The following is a 20,861-nucleotide window of genomic DNA, read 5'->3' on the forward strand; positions in this document are numbered from 1 at the left end:
ACCTATTCAACGTAGTACTGGAAGTTCTGGCCAGAGCAATTAGACAGCAAAAGGGAATCAAAGGGATACAAATCAGAAAGGAAGAAGTAAAAGTATCACTATTTGCAGATGACATGATAGTATACTTAAGTGACCCCAAAAATTTCACCAGAGAACTTTTACAGCTGATAAACAACTTCAGCAAAGTGGTTGAATATAAAATTAACTAACAAAAATCAGTAGCTTTCCTCTACTCAAAAGACAAACATGCTGAGAAAGAAATTAGGGAAAAGATACCCTTCACAACAGTTACAAACTATATGAAATACCTTGGTGTGACTCTAACTAAGCAAGTGAAGGACCTGTATGACAAGAACTTCAAATCTATGAAGAAGGAAATTGAAGGAGATCTCAGATGATGGAAAGATCTCCCATGCTCCTGGATTGGAAGGATTAACATTTTAAAAATGGCTATCTTACCAAAAGCAATCTACAGATTCAATGCAATCCCCATCAAAATTCCAACTCAATTCTTCATAGAGTTGAAAAGAGCAATTTGCAAATTCATCTGGAATAACAAAAAACCTAGAATATCAAAATCTATTCTCAATAACAAGAAAACATCTGTGGAAATCACCATCCCTGACCTCAAGCTATATTACAAGGCAATTATGTTAAAAACCGCATGTTACTGGTACAGAGATAGGCACGTAGATCAATGAAACAGAATAGAAGATCCAGAAATGAATTCTTACAATATGGTCACTTGATCTTTGACAAAGGAGCTGAAAACATTCATTGGAAAAAGGACAGCCTCTTAACAAATGGTGTTGGCTCAACTGGCACTCAGCATGCAGAAGAATGAAAATAGACCCTTTCTTATCTCCTTGTACAAAGCTCAAGTGCAAGTGAACCAAAGATCTCCACATTAAACCAGGTACAATGAAACTATTAGAAAAGAAAATAGGGAAACCCTTAGAACACATAGGCACAGGAGAAATTTTTCTGAACAGAACACCAATGGCTTGTACTCTAAGACAAAGGATCAAGAAATGGAACTTAATGAGATTGCAAAGTTTCTGTAAGGCTAAGGATATTGTCAAGAAAACAAAACAGCAGCCAACAGATTGGGAAAAGATCTTTACCAATCCCACATCTGATAGAGGTCTAATATCCAATATCTACAAAGAACTCAAGAAGTTAGATGTCAGAGAATCAAACAATCCTATTTTTAAAAAAATGAGCTACAGAGCTAAACAAAACGTTCTCAATTGAAGAATATCAAATGGCTGAGAAGCATCTAAGGAAGTGTTCAACATCCCTAGTCATCAGGGAAATAAAAATCAAAACAACCCTGAGATTCTACCTCACACCAGTCAGAATGGCGAAGATCAAAAAGTCAGATGACAGCAGATGCTGGCGAGGATGTGAAGAAAGAGGAACACTTCTCCACTGTTGGTGGGGTTGTAAGCTAGTACAACCAATCTGGAAATCAGTCTGGCAGTTCCTCAGAAAATTGGACATCGTCCTACCTGAAGACCCAGTTATTCCACTTCTGGGCATATACCCCAGAGATGCTTCAACATACAATAAGGACACATGCTCTACCATGTTCATAGCAGCCCTAGTTATAATAGCCAGAAGCTGGAAAGAACCCAGATGTCCTTCAGTAGATGAATGAATACAAAAATTGTGGTATATTTATACAATGGAGTAATACTCAGCTATCAGAAACAATGACTTTATAAAATTCCTAGGAAAATGGATGCATCTAGAGAATATCATCCTGAGTGAGGTAACCCAGTCACAAAAGAACAGACATAATATGCAGTCACTGATAATTGGATACTAGCCCCAGAGAGCTCTGAATACCCCAGAAACAATTCACAGGCCATATGAAGCTCAAAAAGGGGGGGGGGGCAAAAAGTGAAACCCTCAGTCCTTCTTAGAAAAAAATAAAAGTGTATAGCACCCTTTCAGAATGTGGTACACATAGACTTTAAATCATTAATAATCCAAGAGCTAAGAATATAGCCTTGTGGCAATTTTTGATATTCAAAAATCATTATGTTTAATCTATACACACCAAGAAAATTTTGACTGTTTCCAAGTTACGTTCTATTCTACATGTACTTTATGCTTACAGTAACTAGTAAGATTTCAATGCATACTATCAAACCTTTAAAGGAATCAAGTTATGACAAAAATATATTCATATAGTTTTATGCCAAAATGCTTTTAAAAACTTATACATGTATCTCTCTTTTTAAAATAAAGTTGTAAGAAAAAATAAACTCATGATTTTAAATTCATATTAAACTTAGTATATAACATACCCATACTGGGGTTCATGTCTATTTATTTATTTTCCATATTTAGTGTTACTTGGCTCAGCAAAATTTATCAACAGGAGTTGGGACCTTATACTACTTTTAATAGAGCGTACGTTCCTCTGTGGTATTCACAGGGTTCAGCTCAGCATATGTGGAGCACTAGGGTTTGGTCCTCAGCACTGTATAAACCAGGCATGGTGTTTCACACGTGTGGTGCCCCCAAACTCAGGAGTTTGGCTGCAGGAGGATCAGGGATTCAATGTCATACTCAGCTACAGGTTGTGTTCCAGGTCACCCTAGCTTACCTGGTACCTTGTCTTAAAAAGTGAAAACGAAAACAAGAAGTAAGAAAGGAAGCTCTTGTGAGGTACGTGTGCTAAGTGTCCTACATTACAGCTTGAGAATGCTGAGGCTGGAGCATGGCTCTCCTGGAGAAGTGTCTCAAGGTGAAGCTCCGTCAAGGAGGAAGAGCTGAGACACCCAGTATTCCTCTTAGAACAGGGGCTGTCTTTTCCATGGGCGATGGAGTCCCCTTATCGAGGGACCTCTTTTAGATTGCTTCCTCCCTTTGGTTGCTGTTGGTTCCTGGGCTCAGACACCCAGTGCCCCACGGGAGGCAGGGGGACCGTGAAGTTGCCAGCAGAGAACTGAGATCCAAGCAAAGCAGTGTCTACTCAAGCGCTGCTCGACTCTGAATGGGCTGTTATCCATTTTTTTCTTAAACGATTTATTTATTCTATATAAGTACACTGCAGCTAGCTTCAGACACACCACAAGAGGGTATCGGATCTCATTACAGATGGCTGTGAGCCACCATGTGATTGCTGGGATTTGAACTCAAGACCTTTGGAAGAGTAGTCAGTGCTCTTAACCGCTGAGTCATCTCTCCAGCCCTCTGTTATGCATTTTTACCAATTATCTTGTTGGCTTTTTTTTTTTTTCTTTTTTCTTTTTTTTTTTTTTTTTTGCACCAAGGCATCCAAGTAGTTGCCTCAGGACTGTAAAACTTTTATTAATAGAAAGTTCACATGAGAGCTAACACCTGTCTCAAATATTTCTGGGCTCACAGCCATTTGTCTTGGGATAACACATTTAAAAAAAAAAAAAAAAACATTTTCCACCTGGTTTTGGTTTGCTGGAAGGATGCTAAAAAACTCCAGGTATGTGAAAAGTAGAGAACATTTAAAAATACTTGCCATTAAAGACAGGGCCATTGTTATATTCACAGCCATGTCTTAGGGTGTACACAATACATTAGAATAGTGCGACTATGTGACATCGTTTAAATCTCTCTAAAATATCTTACAGGATATTAGGCAACACCTGAAGACTTGCTAAGCTTACAAATTACACCGAGTGAGTGAGGATCGTTTGTTTTTCTCTCATTCCTCACACATCCAAAAGGCTAACATTGTAACTTGTCTCTGTAGAAGGCAGTGCTCACTGTGGGTCAGGAGGAGGGATGGAGAGAGTTTCATCAGGAGCTCGCTTTGCTGAGTCCTGCGTGGCCTTGGTGTGGGTGCAACCACATGGCTACTGCCCTGGGACAGGGCCAACAGGGCTTGAGCCTCCACAAGTGTCCATGGCTGCTGTGGGCATAGGGCTTGCTTGTACAATAATATACACACTTTCAAGTTCCTCCGAGGAATGTCCTCCCTGTTAACATCAATGACTGTGATAATCAGAGACAGCAGGAGGAAAACGAAGGTGTGGCTAATGTCTCAGCAGAACGGTGAATGCTGGCACCTTCAAAACAGCCCTTAAGGAAAAGAACTCTACATACATGAGCTGGAAAAAAAAATCTATGTCTCAACTATGCAAAAATATAAGGATGCAGTATGAATTATATAAGGAGCTTTACGGATCTAAAGGGACAGAGGCAGCTATTCTATGAGCCTGCTTGTCAGAAAGATACAAAGACAGGAAGATACAAATGCAGTCAGATTCCTGAGTTCAAGGTCAGCCTGGGGACAGAGCAATTTCAGGTCCAGGCATGATCAGAATGGTAGTTTTCCAAGGCGGGGTCGACCCAGCCATCTTATTGTCTGTTCCTGAGCTTTCAGTCTTTTTCCTAAGAGTTAAGGGGTAAAGGTCATGGAATGCAGATTCCTGGGACAGTCTGGAGGAAACCTGAAATAAATAAATAACTGAATTGATATGTAAATAAAAAACTGAGCTTTCGGTCTGTGCGAGATCAGCTAGCAGAAAGTTACAGCAGTTCTTTTTCGATTTTTAGATTTTTTTTTCTATCAAGAACTGAGCTATCTGGAGATCACTGGAATATCGCTCCTCAAGAATTCTTTAAAACAGGATTTCTGATTTTACTTAGAAAATCATGGAGAGAGAATACAGCTCCTTTAAAGTTTTCATAGCTCTTTTAGAATTATGTTCTAACAGGATTTCTTTTTCAGAAACCCCAAGAATTACTTAGAGAGCTGACACAGCTCTTCTAGGATGTTTGCTCGCAGACACCCAGAGAAGCTCTGAGAAGGCTGTCCGAAGAGCAGACACAGATCTTTTAGAGTTTTTTCTTCTTCTTTTTCTTATTTTTTAATGGCTTTCTGGTTTTGATTGGAAACCCCAAGAATTACTTTTAGAATTTTTCTAGCAGGATTTCAGAATTGGTCAGAAGATCTGATATATATATATATATATATATATATATATATATATATATATATATATATATATATACATATATGTATATACATATATATACATACATACATACACACATATACATATATATACTTATATATATACATATATATATATATATATATATATATATATAATAAAAATACTTTTTTAATAGCAGCTTTTCTGACTTTGGTCAGAAAACCCATGATTTATCTATAGAGCTTTTAGAATATTTACTACCAGAGAGAGTTGTCTTGAGCAGAAAGCTAGCTTTCCTAACCAGAGAGTTATTTTAGAATAGCAAAAAGAAAAAAAAAGGTGTTTAGAACAGAACACACACACACACACACACACACACACACACACAGAGGGGAGGGGGAGGGCTGTCTGGAAAGCTGTCTCAAGCCGATTACAGAGCCCAGAGTTATCTGCCGAGCACGGTGTAAGGAGCAATCTTGAGTAGAACATAGGCCGCCAGCTTGGACCCACGATTTAACTTCGAGTCTTTTCTTTCGCTGCTCGAAAATACCCCTTCTCTCAGAAATCCTCTTCCAGCCCAGGCTGGACCGTGGCATCTCTTATATATATAGAAGTATACTCCAGTCCTCAAACCCAGCACAGGCCACACAGGAAGTCCCTGGGAGCCAAACAAATATGGGAAGCAAAATGGAAGGGATCAGAGTCTCAAAATTCTCCCCAAAGTCGAAGCAACACACTGACAACAATAAAGGAAAAAGGAAAGATGGTAATGAGAAAGTCCAGGTTGTGGCCATGGGAGGTGTGAGGGCACTGATTCTCAGGGTGAGTAAGGTGGAGAGCCTCCAGGGGCACCAGAATGCTCTCCTCGGTGGTACAGACTGATAGTCCCTGAAAATACCCTCCTCTGCAGTACAGATCTGGCAGAATGATTGACTTTGCTTTGTGAATGTGGGATGGTAGAATGCTACAGGTTGAGAGTCAGTGGGGCCTTGGGCTGCCCTGTGCCCCTTAACAATCTCTCACCACGGGTTTCTACACCTGACCTAATGGCTTCGTGTCTACCAGGCAAAACTTCCAGAACAGACCATACTGGTAAACTCAGCACACCGCTGGCTTCTTCCAGCCCTCGGGCTTAGGCTGTGATCTGACAGCACCCCAGGACTGTGGAGCAGAGTCTTCTTTGCTGTACCCAACCCATAGGATGTCCCTGCCAATCTACCTAGTAAATAAAAGCACAGGCTTCTGAATCTTTTGTCTTTGTTCAATGACTCTAAAAGTCTGCGTCGCCTCTTCCGCAGAGGAACAGATCTGTGTCCCGCGCCGTGCTCACTCGAGTTTGACTCAGAAGCAACACTCTCTTGTTCCCTTTGGAAGAATAGCTGTGTTTTGCTTCAGCAGCTCACCGCGGTTCTTGTGTCTCTTGGAGGAAGGCACTGTCCTTAAATGATGCTGGTGGCTGGTCCTTCTTTCAGAGGTCCTTTGCATGGCATGTGCTGTGGACTGGGGGTGGGCAGGAAGTGCTGTGCATAGCTTTGAGGGATGCTTGCCAGTGCATAGGCCTTGCAGGCATAGCCCTAAGTCTTCTGGGAGACCTTGGTGTAAGCCTGAAAACATAGGTCTGGGTGGAGGGCCAATAGTTGCAAAAAACATGCTCAGCAAATGCTCAAGGGGACCCCAAGCTGCACTTTAAGGACGTGGTAAGCAGAGACAGATCATGTTAGAGCTGAGTTGACCCCCAGTCTCTCAGAGGCCAAGGGCTCTGGCCCATGCCTGCTGGAGGGGTGAGGGGTGCATCTTTTAGTCTAAGATCTCTGGGGTTTCCACGTGTCTCCAGGATTATTGAGGGCAGTAGATGGGACTGCACCAATCCGGAAGGGACAGTCCTAATGGGACAATGCCTGGGCGTAAGAAGAGACGTCTGAACAGGAATGTGTTTGCTCTCAGGTCTGTTGACTGCAAAATGGAACATTCTAAGAAAACTTGGCCAGCCCTCATTTTGTCTCATTCAGAGATATTACCAATCGGTTGTTTAAAATTCTCAAACATCACAAAAGATTTGCTGGGAGGTGTAAGAGAAAGCCCCTTCCCGAAGCCCAGTAATGTTGACATTAGAACAGAGGAGGCAGTACCCGTATCATTTATGGCTTTGCCTCCCCTGCCATAGGAACACAAGCAGGAAAGCAAGGTCTACCCTTCCAGGGTATTGACAAGAGTGATAGGGTGTGTGTGCATGCTGGGCCGGGGAGGGGAGGTTTACCGCCAAAAGTTTCGGGAAAAAGCTGATTAAATAAATCTAACCCTTTTTCTTTACCAGAGAGAGTCTGAAATGCTTTATTGCGTTGATTCATGCTTGGAATGTTGACCCTAATAGCACCGTCCTCAAGTAACCTGTGAGGAGTAAATGCTCTGTCCTTACAGAGGACTCAGGATCAGCACTTAGCAAGCACTCCTCACAAATTAGTCATTTCTGTTATTATTCTCCAGGAGAGAACATGTAGACAGCATCACCTAACAAACGGGGTTGACATGGCAACACTCGGTCTGGACTCCCTGGACCGGTGGAGGACTCTTTGTATGGACATTGGGCTTTCGTGTTGTTATAACAGTGGATGACTCATCGGATGCCTACTGGCTGATGTCATTTATAAGAAGGGTCACTAGTGTATCTTGTGAGTCTTTTCAATGTTCTTGGACCAAACCCTGATGATGTCACCCACTGCTGGCCGCCATCTCATCAGAAAGTTTCGTTTACCACCTCAGCTTCCAGTCCACGGGTAGAATTTCATCCCACAGAAACCACCTTGGAAGCTGCTACTATGGCCCTTCTCACAGCATGCGTCAGCGTGAGAGAGCATCCCAAATGCCTGCGAAGCAACTAGGTTCCTTTGAGTGGAATGTGGGTTTTGGAGGTTGAGAAGTTTCATACTGAAGTCCTGGCGCTCACACTGCCTAGCTGGCCTCAGGCTGGGCACCCTCCCAGAAGCCTTCACTGCCTGCCACCTGAGGCCACCATGCAGAGGGCTCCAGGCTGTGGATCCTCCCAGAACAATAGTCTGCCACCCGAGACCACCATGTAGGAGGCCCCAGGCTGTGGATCCTCCCAGAAGCCTTCACTGCCACCCGAGACCACCATGCAGGAGGCCCCAGGCTGTGAATTCTCCCAGAATCCTTCACTGCCACCCAAGGCCACCATGCAGGAGGCCCCAGGCTGTGAATTCTCCCAGAATCCTTCACTGCCACCCAAGGCCACCATGCAGAAGGCCCCAGGCTGTGAATTCTCCCAGAATCCTTCACTGCCACCCAAGGCCACCATGCAGGAGGCCCCAGCACTCTTCTGGCTCTTGGTCCCGTCCCCACTCACCGTTTTTTTCAATCGGCACATTACAGCGAGGACAAGGCTTGGTGGTTTTCTTGATAGTTTCCTTGGAGGCCTCCTCCCAGCGAGCTTGCTCGGCGGCTCTTTCATCCACCCGGTAGGCCTGGATGGATCGATAGAGACAAGAGCAGCTCAGATTTGAGACTTTATTACTGGGATTGAAGTCTGCATTCCTTGAAGTGCCGGTGTAGACACACCTCAGAGATGAAAGTGCCTTCAGGCAAGCTCAAATGTTAACTTGTTTGACAAGTACCAGACAGCCATTGGGCATGCGTGGGCACTGTGGTTTTGGCACTTGGGCATATGCTTAGGAGCTAAGAAAGATGGCTCAGAAAAGATTGCTCAATTTTCTAGCATAGAGCTCTCTGTTCTGAGGATTTTATGTGGTTGTAATAAATAATATGTAGCAAGTGAGCAGCTGATAAACACTTTCACGTGCCTCTCGATAGACCCTTTTTTCGGGTGTGAAGGGAACATGTTAGCTGTCATCTCTGAGGCTCAGAGTCACTGATGGCCGCCAGACAGTTATGTGAGTGGGGGAGTGTCTGTGATTCTACAGTCTTCACTTCTCAACTCCCTTCTGCATTTTTCTCTGCTTCCTTCTTGACCCTGGAAAATGGGTGCTATGCCAGAAGGCACAGGAGAGAGAGAGAGAGAGAGAGAGAGAGAGAGAGAGAGAGAGAGAGAGAGAGAGAGAGAGAGAGAGAGAGAGAGAGAGAGCAAGGAGGTGAAAGACAGGCTGACTTTCAGTAGTTGGGGACAGCAGAAATTAGGACTGTGGGCTCTTAGAGCAGCTGTCTGGGTTCAGATCCACTCAGATGCAAGACTTGGGCAAGGACTCCTTATTCTCTCTATGAGTTCTCTTGGGCGGAAATATAAAACATGGGACGCTAAGGGCTAGGGGGTTCATTTTCACATGCTTCTTACAATGAGCATGTGACATGTGTCCTTGGCTGATAACTTTAATTCCTTCAGGGTCTATAATATCGGAAGCCATGATGGCTTTGCTACCAAATTCATGTCATCAAGGGCTAGATCATCCTTGACTCTTAGCTGCTTGCTATGGGGTAGCTGCCTTCCCCCATGCCCCCAAATTTATATGTTGAACACCTAATCCTGTTGAAAACTGAACAGAACATCCTCAGCTGGGGCAGGGACTCCAGAAGAGCCAGTGCAGATGGGTGCTTCCTTTAGCACCTGCCTAGTTGGTCAGACGCCCTCACACTTTCTGCTTACTTCAAGAACTGGCTAATCCATGTAGAGGAGGAACTGGTCATTTTTATTTTTAGTATAAAGCGCTGTGATCTGGAACTGTATCTCAAAATGTTACTCCAAATGGAGTCCCTCCACCTAGACGTCTGTGGCATTTTTATTTATCTTTTTTTTTTTTAATGCAAGCATGTGAGTCATTTTATTAACTTGGATAGTGATTAAAAAATATTTCCAGGGTTCTCGGCAGCATTGGTGCTAACTAAATGCAACAACTTTATAGTCCTGAAGGTTGCCAACCTTATGCACAGATGCTCACTAGCAAGTTTCCAGTGTGAGGCACTGGGCTTGAGAGCCAAACCCTGCTGGGGCCTGTCCCCTGTCAGCAGAAGTGATGGTCAGTTATCTATGGTCAGAAGGCTTAGCATCCCCCACCCCCATTTTCACAGTGAGGTTGGGTTCCTGTTGAGACCCAACGTGAGCTGAATCTAACTTCAATTAGAATCAATAATCCCTCTTTCATTTCATAGTCTAGCCCTTTGGTTGTTAAAGTTCCCAGGAGGAAACGGTACTTATTTCTAAGTTACAGCATTTTGCAGCTTTGGTAAAGACCTTGATATTTATGTTTCTGTTTCTCCAGCAGAAAGTGAGTCCCTGCAGACCAAGGTCATGTTTGAGTCATCCTTGTAATTCCAGCCCTTGGCTTGGTGCCTGGGTAACGGGAGGGGACTCAGTGGTAGCTGAGTAAGTGACAGTCATCTGGAATAGGACCCCATGAGACATGGGAGCACAAGGAAGAGATGTGTTCATGATGTTGGTGTTTGGTACCAAGGTGAGACTGGCCAAGGGCTGGTCACTGGTGCCAACCCATTTTTGTTAACTTCTGCGTGTGCTAAGGTCATCGTCCTGAAGGGCAAAGGGACTTCTGTGATTTCTGAGCACTTTGTTAGAGGAGAGATAGGCAGCTTTATTGCTGAACCCTAGGTCCCTGCAAGCATCCTTTAGCTCTGGCATATCCTATAGATGGGAGCCTGGTGATGAAGCTGTGGCTAAAGAGGACTGTTTTAAGATCTGGTACCTGACACGCACTTTAACCTTAACATGCATTTCAACCTTAATATACGTGTCTTCAGTCTGTCCTAAGGCCTGGTGATTTGAGTAGCTCTTCTTCATTGTTAACCTGACTGGCTTTAGAATCACCTAGGAGATGCACCTCTGAGTATTTAGGCAAAGGCGTTTCCATAGAGGGTTAGCTGAGGAAGGCAGGCCCAGGCTGAATGTGAATGGTAGAATGGTATTGTCCCATGAAGCTGGGGCCTGGACTGGACAGAATGGAGAACAAAGAAAGGAAGCTGACAGGGATCTCCGAGTTAGCACGAACCTGCTTCCCAAAGTGGGTGGGTGTGCATGTGTGTCTACTTTATATATTATGATGTAAAAATTAAGCTATCTATACAGCTTCATAATAATATAGGTGACAGGCTATAGACATGAATTTAAGGTCTCTAACAAAGCCACACTGACAGTACAGATTATGCAGGCTGACTGGCTAACCAGAACCTTTTGATTATAAAGGGACAGAATATCACAGATTCAGAGCCACAATGATCTTGGACTGTTGTCCCCTTAATAACCAATTATTACCAACCTCTGCATCTGACCTAACCTTATGAATATTTAATTGTGATCACTAAAGAAAACACACACATATTCTGCATTCCTAAAAGATAACTTCCTTACAGCTTTGACTCCCGGCCCCCTCCCCAGGATCATAAATACCAAATTACCGGTTGCTCTGGCTTTTGTAAACCTGCTTGTCCGTATGTGACAGGGAATGGGAGGGCCGGTTCCTCACTAGCTGAGGGGAGTGACACAGTTTTTCACTCAGCTGGGCGTACCAAGGGGGGAAAAAAAAACGAAGTAGTAATTGTGGTGCCCGCCTTCCTCCCTTCCTCCTTTTCATGGCAAGCCTTCACTATGGCTGTGGTCCTGCTAGTAGTAATTAATAAATTCATTTAATTATAATTTGAATTGACTCTGTGGCCTTTTTCCCTGTAGATTTGAGCTCCAGAACATGATAAAATAAAAAAATGTATTCTTAGCAGAGTACTGACTTCCACCAAGGCCAGAGCTAAGCGTGTTGTAAGAGAGCATTTGAAGATGGTAGTGGAGGGGCTGGAGAGATTGCTCAGTGGTTAAGAACAAACACTAACTGCTCTTCTGAAGGTCCTGAGTTCAATTCCCAGCAACCACATGGTAGCTCACAACCATCTGTAATAGGATCAGATGCCCTCTTCTGGTCTGTCTGAAAATAGCTACAGTGTTCAATCAATCAATCAATCAATCAACCAATCAATAATAAAACAACAGAGAAGAAAATGGTAGCAGAGTCCCACTCTAACATAGCCTGCCGATCTGCTCTTTCTTCCTACACATCCAGTAAGTGGATTGGCTCATCGCATATTTTTTCTTTCTTTTGCTTTTGAGACGGGGTCTCACACAGTCTACATTGGCTTTAAACCCACTACGCAGCTGACTCTGGCCTTGAACTCCTGCTCCTCCTGCCTCTCCTTCCCCGGTACTGGGATCACTGGGGTGTACTACCATGATGTACTTTTGTAGAAAGTACTGGAATAGTAAACTACAGCAGCACAAGTCATGGAGGGCACCCAGGATCGCCATTCCTGGCCTTGACCACTCAAATTTGACTCAGAATAAATTCTCCCTGATCCCCTTTAGAGTAAGAACTGTTACATGTTACTTGTTTTATGTTATATGCATTTACTCAAATGGAACAGGTTAAGATACCAGTTAGTCTTGCAGAGTCAAATTGCAATGATCAAAACTCTTAACTTCTTATGTCTGATGTTGCTGCAATACTGATTGACATTTTTAAAAATGTTCCAAAATTCTTCCTCTCAAAACACACATGAATTATATAAAATTTGAGAAATACAAGCTTGAAAAGCCACTGCAGAAGTTATCTTGTTTCTCACTGGGGATACGCATTTCTGCTTCGTCATGGCTGTACTGTTTGCCTAATTCAATCCTGCTAGAATCATAAAAGACTCGGGGGCTAGAGAAATGGCTTAGAGCACCAGAGGATCCTGGTTCGAGTCCCTGCACCCACACGACAGCTCACAACCATCGATAATTCCAGTCCCAGAGGAGACAGCACTTTCTTCTGGCTTCCTTAGTAACAGGCAGGCATGTAACACATATGCAGGCAAAACATTCAAACACACAAAATTAAATATATATAAAAAACATGTTAAGCTTGCAGATAGGATGACAGATTAAAAGTTGTATTGGAGGGAGTGGATGCACAGACAGAGGACAAGAGCTGCTGGACCACTGGGCCAATCAGCTGCTACCAACTTCCGACACACCACATTCATCATCTGCATGCTAAGGAGCTTCTCGTAATAGATCTGGACGTCTATTACTGCCACCCACCAGGATGGAGGCCACAGCTGCCCTGCTAAACAAAGGTAACTGTCTCCCTCAGTGAACGGTTCACAGGAGCAGCCTGGGCTACTGGGAAGCAAATATATAGAGCAGATCTAAGCAGGGTATGTGTGAGAGTGTGTAGCACAAAATGTAGCCAGGAAACCTGGAGCTAAGGCAGCCAGTCAGGGGAAATTGCCACCATTGCCAGGGGTGAGCTACACAGAATTACCAGCCAGCAGTGCGAGTCCGAAGTTCACAAAGGTGCTCACATGGGCAGGTCCCCTGTGACACTTCAGAGCCTAAACCACGGAAGTTCCTGCCCCTGGAGAGGCTAATGCCCAATTCATCAGGTGCAAAGACATAATTTGTTGGGAGAGGCAGGGAAGGTTCTGGAAGACAGTAGTCTAGGTTCAGAAATCCTTCTACCTGGAGAGACACCCATAAGTCCTCCTCAGCACCCATGGACACACAGGGGAGGGGGCACTAAGGACAGCTTCCTAGTTGATTAGTTTTTTTCCCCTATATTTTCCTATATTTCCTACTTTTAAAATTAGTTTTAATTTTAAATTAATTATTAAATTAAAATAATAAATGCATTGTAAAATAAATTAAACTATTATTAAGCATTAATTATTATAATTATACTATGCAGTTATATCAACTAATTGCTAATTAATTATTGAATTACATTAATTACTTTTAAATTATTCACACTCCTGTACCGTACTTTGTTAAGTGTCTGTGTGTTCACCTACAAATATCTTATTTTATATTTCTACAGCCGCAGCCTCCGGTCTTGTGTCTCCAGCTGCCCTGCTTTCTCGCTCACCCAGTGGACATCTCTTTTTTCAAGACCCCAACCTTCCCCGCAGGTTCTTTTCTCTTCCCAAAGCAAACTGGAAAGGTAGAGAAAATTAAGGGAGGAATCCTGAAGCTTCTCATTAGCGGAGGTCAGAGAGCAACTCCAGGGACAGATGATAAAGACATTCCTCTTACACAGAGGAATTTTCTAATGAGCAAATTGTTTCTTTTTTATATCATAAATAACAATGAATCATGCCTGAGGCTGAGCCCGCATGATCTACAAGGACAGCCTTTCTCCGATGCCAGACATCCCCTTCCCCGCCCCCCTGGAAATCTCACCAACTTCTTAATGCCCCCCCCACCCAAACCTGGGAATTTACTTTTTCAGCTATAATGCAAGCCAGAATGGAACCACCCCGTGATCTCTTGTAAAGAAAAAGAAAGGCTCCTTAGCAACCCTCTGAGGAGTAACTTCAGAAGCCACTGTAAACTGAACATGAGGTCCTTCAACAGACATGGCTCTGGAGAAGCCCACATGCTTGCTCCCGCGTGTGTGGTCTCCTATTGCTGTCTGTCTACTAACCCCAGCACTTAAGGCTTTTTGACACTTTTTTCTTGTTAAACTTGAACCCTGCTTGATGCTGGCTCATCCTGCAGCTCCTTTCTGTGGTGAAGTCAAGCATGCTGACCACAGGTTCTCTGCAAAGAACTCCTCGGGCTGCTGCGGGATGCGACTCGGAGCTGTATCTAGGGCTGGCATCATCTCGCTAGCATTGCGATAATCCTGAGATTCACTGGGGGAAAAACTAGTTCCATCATTTGAGCCAATTTGAAGTGAGCTTTATTAAATACTGACCAAGGCGGACTTTGGCAAGGACTACTCCCAGGAATTTCTAGCTGAGTGGCTCAAGACGTGTTTTTCGGGCACTTATAAGGACAAACCCATAGGCCACTGTACTTCCCCGTGTGGCTTTGTTATTTTCTACGAAATACAACTCCCAGCATTCCTGGAAGTTTACCTGGTGCTTGCTCAGGTGGAGCTTGCAACTACAACTCCCAGCATCCCAGGAAGTTACCTGATCTTTTGGCTGGTAGGGCTGAGAAGTTCATTTCGGTCACTACACACTGAGCATTACACACACACACACACACACACACCTCACTCACTCACCAGGATGGTGACTCATCAGAGAGGACTCTAGACACCATGACAAAAATTCCTAGTTAAGCATTTTCCAAAGGACTCAAGTGAAAACAAACAAGACTGGGAAGGGGCACAGTCACCACAACAGATGCACAGACCATAACCAATGAGACAACACTCACACCCATCACCATCTGTGGTCCATCCACAGTTCCTGATAACCACAGAAGAGGGTGGGCACATCATTTAGCACATGTATACATGCCACAGCACATGTATGGAGGTCAGAGGACAATTCACAGGAGTCAGGGCTCTTCTGCCACAGCATGGGTTCTCAGGACTGAACTAAGGCCTCCAGGCTTGGTGACAAGTCTCTTTTACCTGCCAAGCCATCTCACTGGCCTCACAGTCTGACCTTTAAAAAGGATCAGAGGCCATATGGAGGACCCAAGTAAGCAAATGGATGAAATAAGGACATCTATCCAGGACACAGACAGGAGGGTCATCAAAGCGAATGCAATCTTTAGCAACTTGGAGGAGAAATTAAAAAAAAAAAAAAATGTCTTAAGTTGGGATTTCTCTTGCTGTGATAAAACATCATGACCAAAAACAAATAGGAAAGGGTTTATTTCAGCTCACAGGTGCACATCCATTTATCATGGAGGGAAGTCAGGGCAAGAACTCAGACAGATACAGGCAGTGGTAGTGTGTGGGCCACATCCTGGCCATCTGGAGATGGTCCATGGGAAGTGTTCTCCTTGGAAGGTCCCTATTCCCACTCCCCACCCCGGTATTGTGGTTTTTGCCTTTATAAGCTTGTATAATTTTAGGCTCAGGGCTCTTCTCCAGTCTCTCCAAATGGAATAATAAGTTGAGCCCCAGCTAGCTGGTTCATGAATAAAATCTCCTGCTTTGTTGCATCAAGACTTGACTTCAGTGGTTTGTGGGGTGGACATTGATTCCTAGGATTTGAGTGAGGCTCTTCCCAGGGGTGGGGCGTGTTTACAGTAGCACAGGTCTCTAGTCCCAGTACTCAGAAGGCAAAGGCAGGTGGATCTCTGGGTTCCCAGCCAGCCTGGTCTACAGAATGAATTCCAGGATAGCTAAGGCTACACACAGAGAGAAATCCTGTCTCAAACAAATAAACAAACAAACAAACAAACCAACCAACCAACCAACAAACCCGAAACAAAACCAAACCAAAAATAATTCTAACAAGGCAGGAACCTGGAGGCAGGAGTGGACACAGAGACCATGGAGGGGTGCTGCTTGCTGACTTGCTCCTCATAGATTGCTCATCCTGCTTTCTTATAGAACCCAGGACCACCTGTTCAGGGGTGGCACTGCTCCCCGTGGGATGGGACCTCCTACATCATTAATCAACACTCCCATGGACATGCCCACGCACCAATCTTATGAGCCCCTTTTCTCAGTGGTTTTTTTTCCTCCTCTCCAATAACTCTGGCTTGTGTTGAGTTAACCTAAAACCAGCTAGCACAGCTGAAGGAAAATTCAACAGGAAGTCTCCACACTGATAAAACACCAAGTAAAAATTCTAGAAACAAGAGATGAAATCCATCAAATAACCAGCATGACAAAGCATGATTCACAGGTAAGGCCACATGGGAGAAGAAGGAGAAAAAGGGCAATGGAGGACAAAGTCGGGACAGGGACATTTATGCCCATATAAATGAAAACAAGCATGACCAAAAACGTCTAGGGTAGACAAAGGATCAGAAGTAGCATCAAAAGGAACAGACAATGCCTTCAGTTACATTGTAGTAGAATTTCCAAACACAACAGGTGCACAGATCTCCAAACAGGCCAGGCCAGAGAAGAAGCCACCAGGACGAGGCAGAGTTGGTATGATTGTGAGTGTGGGCGGTAGAGAAGTTCTGCGTAACAGAGCAGGTAAGAGAACAGGTGTGGTGAAAACAGACAGGGAGCTGTGGGGATGACAGGAAACCAGGCAGGGCAGGAAGGATTCAGACAGAGTGGGATTAAAAAAAAAAAATCAGAGTGGGAAGAAATGCTATAATGACACCCATTAACTTTGCTCAAAAAATCTAAACATGTATGCCACAAGAAATTCCCTGTGTGACTTACAGATGATAGTATTCTGTGTGTGCGTGCACTTGTGTGTTTGGCAAGCAATCTCAGGCTTCCCCACACTCAGGTCTGCACACATCCTAATTTGCTTAGCTAACCACAGTGTACAGGAGCATGGGCGGCACCGATCAGCCTCAGAGATACTGAGATGAACCAGCTCCTGTAGAGGCTTTGTAAGGGCTCTGACACAACACCCTGGCATCAAAGTCTCTGGCTCAGGGTGTGTGTGCCCATGTGTTGGCTTTATTGCACATAGCTGGGTTAAGCCAGGTGAACAAAATGTTTACATGATAAAGGGTTTGTGTTTAGCCTGAGAGATGGGCCAGAGTCCTCCCTTCCAGAAACTGTACTGCCAATTTACCATAACTTGCTTTGGTATAGGTTGTGGGCTGGGATAGGTGGGGAAGGGATTATGAGGTGGGGAAGAAGAAGAAAAATATTTTTTTCCTGTCAACATACCAATTTCTGATTCTGGGAGACATAGGATCTATTGAGAGTGACTTGAAGGCTGACCAAATACCCTTGAGGAATTCCCTGCAAGGGGACCTGCCATCTCCCCAGCCAGACCCCTTCCTATTAGCATAATGCAAACGTAATGCCTAGCACGGTAACAGACACCCACGTGGCCATTTCCCTGTCAGAGTGAAATGGGTTATTGGGTTTGTCAGTGGCTCACAGCAACGTGAAGGACCAAGATGGTTCTGACCCTTGGATGGGTGAGCCAGGAGCAACTTCTACTTAACTTTGTGAAAACTTAACAGTTTTCAAAGACAGACCTTGGTGCCTCTTCCTTTATAGACTCTGTGTACAAAACTCACACGTTGAAATCTGAAGCTCCAGTAGGATGGAGTTAGGTGGGGCCTTTGAGGCAACCCCTCATGAGTGGGATTCACCCCCTCATAGAGGGGGACCCAGGCGACTCTCTGGCTTTCTACTATGTGAGAACAGAGACAACCCAGTGGTCCGTGACCAGACAGAGGGTCTTCACCAGCTCCCGGCTATGGTGGAGCTCTTATTTCCAGTCCCTAGGCTTTGAGTATAAACCTGTGTTGCTTATAAACCACACGGTCTCTGGCACTTTATCATAGAAACCCTGTTGACTATGACAGACTATAATTTGAAGAATTTGGCTTATGGAACAAAGTAGGTGTTCATACTAGTTTTACAAGGGCAGATAGTTTCTCCTGGATCATAAATGTGGAAGGCTCTGATTCTCACTCTGGGCTCTAGGCACCATCTGCCCTCCTTCTTGGGATGCTAGGACAATGACAGGCACATGTTTGCGCCACTTGCCCTCAGCTGGTCTTGTGACTCGGCACTGTCACAGATCCACACAGACCGTAGTGTGGCTCACAGGAGGACAGCAAGACAAGGTAGCTAGTTAGACGTGCCCTGCACAGTGGAGATGCACTCAAGTGGAGAAATGGGGTTTACTACATATTTCATACCTGAAAAATATGAGAATTTGCTCCATGGTACATAAATACATCCCTCCCACATACATATCTTCCCGTATATGCCTCTTTCTATACAAAAGTTTCTTTACATGCACCTATGTATATAGGTATACAAAGAGGCAGAGTGTCAAAGTCGCTCAGCGAGGCCGAGTGTCTGCATGTCAGACCCAAAAAGGGATGGATGCTTTCGTGTGCAACCCTGGGGATCTACCTGTGGCCAATTTGAGTGTCTGCATCATGAGATGCTCCCCTGGAAGGGTCATGTCTGGCTTTCTTTTTCTTTCTTTCTTTTTCTCTTTTTAGAATTATTTATTTTATGTATATGACCACACTGTAGCTGTTTTCAGACACACCAGAAGAGGGCATCAGATCCCATTACAGATGGTTGTGAGCCACTGTGTGGTTGCTGGGAATTGAACTCAGGACCTCTGGAAAGCAGTCAGTGCTCTTAACCCCTGAGCCATCTCTCCAGTCCTCTCCCCCCCCATCCCCCCCCCAGTCTCCACCCTCCCCCATGCCTAGCTTTCAAGCCTATAGGCCACCCTTTTCTAATGACCTTGGGCAGAAGACCTGTCCTCAGGCTCCCCTCACCCACAGAAGTATGATAACAACCCTGGCCTGTGTGACTCTTGCTGGGAGGAAGTGAGAGAGAGACACAGAGAACGCAGCATGCCCCGCCTGTAGACTGTCAGTGTTCCCTCCTTCCTCCTTTGATTGTAAGGTTGACAGAGTCACCCTGATTTCTAGCCATAGAGACAGGAATATTAAGACCGGGAATTCTCAGTGATGGTAAAGACTGTTGAAGCCTTGATGGATCTTAAAGTCATTTGTGAATACAGGTAAATAGACTGCACCCTCTGCCATGAAGCTTTTAAAAGCAAATTAGTGGCCTTTCCAGCTCAAATAAGTGGCTAGGGGACACTGCTAATGTGCGTGTAAACTGCCAGAAATAGAGAAGACCCACACAAGGGCTCTCTTCCATGTTTTAGAAAACTTATTTGTAATCCTGGGTTAGAAAATAAATTGGACAAGTATCTTTTAATCCTAACAGGGTCAAAGGCAGGCATTGCTGAGATGCTTGGCATACTCCAGGAAGGCTCTCTTCCTGGTGAGTGGCAGCTTGTAAATTCCACCTTCCTCACAGTAACCCGATGCCTGCAGACACAAGTCACAGAGATGGAAACTTCCCCTCTGCACAGCCCTCCCCAGTGCCGAGTCAAACTGCAGCTCAGGCGGCAGGCGTGTGCTGTGTGGATACTCACGCCCCCTCCTGGTGGGCAGTGGAACAGCATATTTCAGGTACTGAGCTGATCAGAAATGGTGCCGCCCAGCCTTGATACTTCACAGTGTGTTCTCATTATTGTTTTGGAAGAATGAATGCATGTTACATTTTGAGCCTTCAAAAAAAATCAGAGTCTGGGGAAGGGATTTATAGTTTCTGGCTGAGGACTGGCGGAACAAACACAGAGACCCACAGCCAGACGATTTGCTCAACCCTAAAAGGGATATCTTCATCACATCCCTGCCCTTAGTTCAGAGAACTATACAGAGGAGGCAGACAGAGTGTGAGGGACAGGGCTTCGGAGACCCAGCAGGGCTGGTGCACACACGAACTTAGAGACAGAGGCAGCGTGCACAGGGTCTGCTGCGCTGGTCTGAGCCAGAATGAGTTCTAGAGCTGAGAGGAGCAGACACAAGCTCCCATGCCTTACCCAGAAGTCATCTCCAGTTGATGACCATTGACAAATGAGAAATCCTTTTTGTCCCAAGGCAGTCTCACTGGGGGAAACAAGCCACTCTTAAGGGTAGGCTGCCCCATGCCCAGTAGTAGACAGATGACAGAAAACAAAGACAACCCCGACTTGTCTTTGGTGGTTCTTTAAGTTGGGGCATATAAACAGAACAAAACAACAACAGCAAAAAACCCTATGTATGTATTGTTGCCTCCATTTTTTTTTTTTAAAACATGGTTCCTGGGTGAACTTGTGTGTTTCTGTGTTTATAATGTTTCTTAGGCTTTTTTTCTTTGACTCTTTTTCTTGTTTTTTATTGTCCTGTCCTGATCATTTTGCTTTCAATTTATCTTATTTTATTTTATTATTATCCTTTAGATGTCTGTTTGTTTTCTGAGACAAGACAGAGAGGGTACAGATCTGGATGGAGGAGAGAGGCAGGGAGGAACTGGAGTGGGGGGATGGGGAATCCATAACTAGAATATGCTTGTGAAATAAAAATCTATTTTCAATAAAATAAAAAAAAAATTAAATTGATCTGGTGAGGGAACGAAGTCCGGGAATGGATCGGGCATGCACGCCAGACCAAGGTAAAGGTGTAACTCCTCGTCTCTACCATACACAGTGGTGGCTATGGGGATGGGGGAT

At 44.4% G+C, this 20,861-nt stretch overlaps 1 protein-coding gene across 2 annotated transcripts in view; it reads right to left on the reverse strand.

The window, feature by feature from the left end:
* Positions 1 to 20,861, reverse strand: part of PRKN (parkin RBR E3 ubiquitin protein ligase) — a 1,122,166-nt gene that overhangs the window by 6,081 nt on the left and 1,095,224 nt on the right. For both annotated transcript variants that reach the window (XM_080941626.1, XM_080941625.1), the window contains exon 11: positions 8,293 to 8,410. In XM_080941626.1, the coding sequence (XP_080797752.1) occupies positions 8,293 to 8,410 (118 nt within the window). The remainder of the gene's footprint in view (positions 1 to 8,292; positions 8,411 to 20,861) is intronic.

Source organism: Micromys minutus (assembly GCF_963924665.1).
Source record: "Micromys minutus genome assembly, chromosome: 30".
Taxonomy (NCBI): Eukaryota; Metazoa; Chordata; class Mammalia; order Rodentia; family Muridae; genus Micromys; species Micromys minutus.